This window comes from Hibiscus syriacus, unplaced genomic scaffold (genome assembly GCF_006381635.1).
Source record: "Hibiscus syriacus cultivar Baekdansim isolate YM2019G1 unplaced genomic scaffold, ASM638163v2 tig00112863_pilon, whole genome shotgun sequence".
Taxonomy (NCBI): domain Eukaryota; kingdom Viridiplantae; phylum Streptophyta; class Magnoliopsida; order Malvales; family Malvaceae; genus Hibiscus; species Hibiscus syriacus.
This window is the reverse complement of record NW_024063413.1, coordinates 113,483-119,680: the sequence shown is the minus strand read 5'-3', so window position 1 is coordinate 119,680 and position 6,198 is coordinate 113,483. Positions and strand designations below refer to the sequence as shown.

The window sequence follows — 6,198 nt, the reverse complement described above, 5'->3', positions numbered from 1 at the left end:
TAGATTCTTTTGATGTTAGTCGTCATTCTTAACAGAATGTTTCTTCTTTTTCGTATCTTTGGATTTCATATTTTTGCTTTTTGTAGGAGCTTTTTGAATTATTTTCTTCATCTTTTTATTTTTATTAATAAAATTTAATATCCCTTCAAATTTTTTTAATGTGTAGTTGACTCTCAAAGATGGATTCAACAAAATTTAAGGGTAAAAACATGTATATTAATAGCATAAAATAGGTGGGCACAATTTAAATAACATAACAAATATGATTGGAACCGATTACCTGAATTGATTTACTTGACCTGAGATCTGATATAGACCTTAACATGATGATCCAAACTTGATTTAAAACTCGAAACAAACAAGCTGAATCGAAATCAACCCGAATTTTAGCTGAATTGATATTAACTTGAATTAAAAATAATTTGAACTAAAAGTAATTTGAACCGAAAATATCTCGAACAAAAAACAACTCAAACCGAAAGTGACCCAAATAAAAAATAATTCAAATCCATATTTACCTAAAATTATCCATCCAAATGTTTTTCTTAAGGCAGGGATTTTTACATTATGTGTCAAATTCTAACGTCGCTAAGCTACATCGAATTTTTGACTTCAATTCAGTCTTTATTTTGACTCAATGAGTTAGATGAACTTGTCTGAAATACCAATGAAAAAACAAATAGTAACATATATATGCATATTTTTTATATGTAACTGTATATGCCATATTGATTGCAGTCTTTGAATGAGTTTTCCTAGGGTAGTAACGTATATAGAGACTTACCTTCAGAAAGGCACACATTCTATGTGAGCTACGAATGTTCATTCCTTGCAGAGGTAGACGTGATCTTTTGGATGCCTTTCTTCTTCACATGCATCACAATAATACTTTTCCGAATCGTCTTCAGTAAAAAAGTCTTTAAGAACTAAAGGATGAATGTGAATTTTTGATTCCACGGCTTGAGGTACGGGGACACATTTTATGTGAAAATTTATACGGCACTCGAGACATCGGTAGAAGGATTGTCCGCTGCAAGTTTCATCACAGCGACAACAAGAAAGTTCAGCGGAGGGGTACCTGGCAAAGAATCGATGGAAATGTGCCCCAAAATAGTAAAGACGGTGGAGGTGAGAATCACGTTTGAGAGGACGCCTTAGGGAAATTGCACATGCAATATGGAAGTGGAGGCCACAATCTTTACATCCATAGCTACCTCCATTCCAGCAGAAACTTGCTCCACAAGCATGGCACCCTTCAAGTGTCCTGCTGTACTTGAGAGTCAAACTGTGTTGCGAGTGAAGTGGGACTCGCATCTCTTCTGGTAACCTAACACAAGATTCATGAATAAACCAATTACATCTCATGCACCAGTAAGTTGGACCCAAGATTTGCAGTCCACAAAACCGACATTCTATTTGACGTAATGTGTCAGGGTAATTGCCAAAGATAAGATTATGGTTGTGGCTGAAATGGAATAACTCAGTCTCCCTCTCCCACTCTTTCGATGTCGATGCTCGACGCTCAGAGGGCGCTCGAGTCGCGCATTTCAAATCGAGCTTGAAGTCACACTCCTTGCAGCGATAGACGAAGCCTAAAAAAATTCCTTGACACTCATCACATAAAATAAGACCCAGAGCTCCAGCAGAGAGGAATAGTTGATGTTGGGGATGAAGAGGGTGTTGTATCTCATCAGCTAATTTAGCACAATCTTCATGTACAAAAACTGATCTACCCCAGTTAGGTCGAAAAACTCCACCCCGCTCATGTAGGCATTTTTCACAAAAATAACGTGGACCACTAACATCTAAACGACAAAGTGTGCAACGTTGATGCTTCAAGATTTCATCAGTTGCCTTGCAGAATTTCAATGGATGTACATGCAACACAGGTCGAAACTGTACTTGCAAATAAAGAATGAACAGCCTTATTGATTCATCATGTTAACGCAAAGGCAACGTACATAGTAATGATAAATGATTATATTATTGATATGGTAGTTAGTTACTTACCAGAGTCGTTTCAGTCTGCTCCATGAATATGGGAGCTGAGGATGAATCTGGTTTAGGTGAAGCTTCCGTCTGTATGTAAAAAAGTAATTAGTTCACCATTATTAGAAACGAGGAATAAAGTAAACATAACTTGTTGCTAAAGAAAGTGATTTACCCGATTGAGCGTGCATTCAATATGAGCGATAAACGTGCATTCCTGACAAAAATAAACTTCATGTGTGGGATTCCGTTCTTTCTCGCAAATATCACAGAAACACTCTCCAGCCTCATCTTCTCTAATTGGTTTAGATAGGATGAGGGGATGTCTATGATATCTATTTTCAGCTAAGGGTGGAACTGAAACACATTTGAGGTGAAAATTGAGGTCGCAATGCACGCAACGATAGAGTGATCTGGTTCCAGAAAAAAGCTCACGGCAGGAATGGCATCTGAAATTTTGCAAACGCTTTCCGAAAGTGCGACCAACATAAGTGAGGTTGTGGTTGTGGCACTCATGTTTAAGGGTTGGTGAGAGCTTTGCACAGTCAATATCAAGGTAGAATCCGCATTTCTGGCAACCGTAGCTGGCTGTGCTTTTGAATTTTCCGCCTCCAACGTCATTTCTACAAGCTTCGCAATATAGTACTCTTCTGGTATTGGAATTCACATAGTCATGGAAACCCAAGCGAAGAGGGTGTGATGGATGGAAAGGATGGTTCAAGGTTTTGGGTATCTCATCAGTACAGAATTCATGGAGGAAGAAACTGCATCCTTTACAACCATAGACGGTGCCAGTCAAAGGCTTGTCACACCAACTACAATTATAATCAGTTTCACCCGCACTGCTAAATTTGTAGAGGATCAACGAGTGACGGTGGCAGTAATGTTGAATCCTCACGTGATCCCTCGCTGCATCAGATCTCATCCTCGTCCAATGATCATCACCACCTGCAAAGGCGCATGCTAAATCGACCTCGAACTTGCACCGACAGCAGCCGTAGTTGGTGCCGGAAGAAGCTTTCAGACATAAGTCGCAGGTGAATTTTCTGGGAGGACCAGACCAATCTAGTACAAGATGGTGGTGAGAGTGTAGAGGATGTGTAATCTCTCGAGGTAGATGTTGCAGAGATTTGGCGCATGATTCGTGCAACCCAAATCCGCACCTAACACATGCATAAGCGGCACCACATATTTTCTCTCTACATTTATCACACTTTTTGTAATCGCTCTCGTGAAACCAATGGTAATCCATAGGATGTTCATGGCTAGCAAGTTTGATCTCCATATCCCAAACAATGATGAGATTATTTGAAGAAAAAGAAGACAAGATGGATGGATGGATAATTAAACAAGAGAGAGACAGAGATATATAGAAAAAGTGCGAACGAGGAAGATATATATATGATTTGATTATTTGAGAAGGTAGGAATTTGTTGAGGGATCAAAGTAATATTGTTAAGAAGCAAGAATAAATGTGTTTCGAGTTTCATGCTTTGGACTAAATTTAAGTATTTAATATGTTTAGGCCTGTAAACGAACCGAACGCACACGAACGGAGGTATGTTCATGTTCGTTCATTTAATAAATAAATGAACATAAACGAACACGAACATAAACGAACAAAATTTTTTTTGTTCATGTTCGTTTATTAAGGAATATAACTTGTTCATGTTCGTTCATTTAATAAATAAACGAACATAAACGAACACGAACATAAACGAACACGAACATAAATGAACACGAACATAAAACGAACATAAACGCTGGAGACCCTACCTTCCATTGTTCTTTCATGAAAAATAGTCGACAATGCAAATCAACCAAATCTACAGTGATAAATAGCGTAAGAGCTGATTAGCAGTGATGAAATGTTTGAAGATATCAAATATTTCGATCGATCTTTTAAAGATATTAAATGATTCACACGACTTTAATTTAACGCTATAACATTTATCTTAGTGGTCCATGATTACATATGAACAATCATTTTCCACTACGTTATTCTAATAAATTCGCTGGCTAAAAGTTTTGTGACATCAATGTCATACTTTAGTGAGGTTTGTTAATAATGGTCATTTCCGTTGGCATAGTAAAAAATTTAACAGCATAAAGATTTCGAACAGTACAAATTGGACTACAAGGCAATAACATAGATCCGAAATCCATTCGATGCTATATATTGTAACTGATATTATTGCTAAACCACCATTCAAAATTTTAACGTACTTAAAGTCTACTCTACAACTAAATGTCACACAAGAACTATGAAAACAAAAGTTCATTGTCAAAATGTATTTTCTACTTATTAATGGGTTCTTCCTGGAAAACCCATTACTTCCGCTGTTACACTCTTTTTCAGAAATTGCATAGAAACATTTGTTTTGTTTTATAGCAAATTCTATATATTTTTCTCTTTACTGATGCTCATGTACTTCCGATTATTACATTTATCTTCCCATCTATTTCTAGAAAGAAGTATGATGTTTTCTTGAGTTTTAGATGTGAAGATACCCACAATAACTTTACATGTCAACTATTAAGCCGAATTAAACAAAGAAAGAGATGAAAACAGACCTGTTAAACTTCAGATTGCACTATAATATAACTTGTTTTGAAGCTTCCAGCGATCGTCTCTACTCTCCAGTGAACACTAAAGTTTGGGGAAAAAGGGGAAAAATGAATATAGGAACATAAATTGGTCATCAGAATATCAGATTAATTAATATTTTTAAGATACTTACAAATTGGTCACCAAAATTGATTTAAGAATATTGGGTTAAACATAAATGAATGAACATAAACGAACATAACCGAACGAACATAAACGAACATAACCGATCGTTCACGAACGTAAATGAACGAACGATACCTATGTTCATGTTCGTTCATTTAATTAAACGAACACAAAATCTTGTTCATGTTCGTTCATTTAATAAATAAACGCACATAAACGAACTTCCCGCCGCACGGTTCATGAACGGTTCGTTGAACGTTCAGTTCATTTACAGGCCTAAATATGTTGCCATACCTTTTACGTGATGCTTTGCCCCAATTACAGATGGCATCCACAATTCGATTAAAATCGAATTAACCGTTTGAATCGAAATTTTCGTCGGTTAATTTTGAATTCAGTCAATTAACGGTTAATATTTTTTTCAAATTTCGATTTTGGTTTGAAATCGGTTAAATAACCGATATTATTAAATATTATATATATATATATATATATATATATATATATATATATATATATATATATATATATATATATATATTGTTTAACTTTAGGGGTGTTTAAATTTCGGTTTTAATTAAATTAATCGATCGAATTAACCGAATAAACCAAAAATATTAAATATATAATATATATTATTTATAAATTTCGGTTAACCGACCAATTAACCGAACTTGGTTCGTTTCGATTAATTTTTTGAAAAAAATCAATTCAATGAACAATTAAAGGGGAAAAATCAATTAATGAAATTTTGATAATTTGATTCGATAGATTAATTGAATTAACCGTTTGAACAGCCCTAACCATATGTGTTATTTTTGAGAAAAGAGTGGCGAATGGTGAAATGGGTCTTCCTTAATATTTCGCCAATTTGGTTCGAATATAAATATCCGCATTATATTTCTATTATTGTATTAAACTATGTCATTTTTTTTGTTAATTTACGAAATTTATTTAAATTTCAAAACGAAAAATAATAATAGGTGGAATTATTGTTTTTGCCCTACTATTTTATTGAGTTTCTCATTTTGACCCTTAATATGTTTTTGTGCATCTTCCTACCTTCAAAAATAATTTTTTCAAAAATTGACTCGTACTTAACGAAAATAATAATAAAACCCCTAAATTGACGTATATTATTTTATCTTTTGGAAATACTGATGTTGATTGATTTATCCTTTTACGTCGCGTTATAAAAATAAAAAAATAATTAAAATAAATATTATTAAAATAAAAAGTTATTAAAACATAAAAAAAAAACTGTTTTGTCCACATACGACTGCACTCACATCTTATTTTCTTCGTATTTTTCTTCATAAATAATAAATAAAAGAATAAGAAAAAAAAGAATAATAATTGGATGACCTCCCAAATCTTCAAGAGCCGCCTTTGCTTTATTCAAGCTTGTCATATTTGACCTCAAGTAGCACCACCTATCAAAGTATCTTTCAATTGATTTAAATGGTAAATAATTT

At 34.3% G+C, this 6,198-nt stretch overlaps 1 protein-coding gene across 1 annotated transcript; it reads right to left on the bottom strand.

The window, feature by feature from the left end:
- Nucleotides 1-822: 822 nt before the first annotated feature.
- Nucleotides 823-3,274, bottom strand: LOC120184241. Its single transcript, XM_039188751.1, has 3 exons — nucleotides 2,165-3,274; nucleotides 2,011-2,079; nucleotides 823-1,896 (listed from the first exon to the last, which is right to left on the bottom strand). Exons 1-3 carry the CDS (start codon nucleotides 3,272-3,274, stop codon nucleotides 823-825), a joined length of 2,253 nt encoding a protein of 750 aa, XP_039044682.1.
- Nucleotides 3,275-6,198: the final 2,924 nt, after the last annotated feature.

Excerpts from the sequence above, each read along its gene's own strand:
- LOC120184241 (XM_039188751.1), bottom strand. The coding sequence starts at position 3,274 with ATGGAGATCAAACTTGCTAGCCATGAACATCCTATGGATTACCATTGG. Across the intron at positions 2,080-2,164 it reads TTGAATGCACGCTCAATCGG|ACGGAAGCTTCACCTAAACC; the intron begins GTAAATCACTTT and ends TTTTACATACAG. Across the intron at positions 1,897-2,010 it reads AGCAGACTGAAACGACTCTG|TTTCGACCTGTGTTGCATGT; the intron begins GTAAGTAACTAA and ends TTGCAAGTACAG.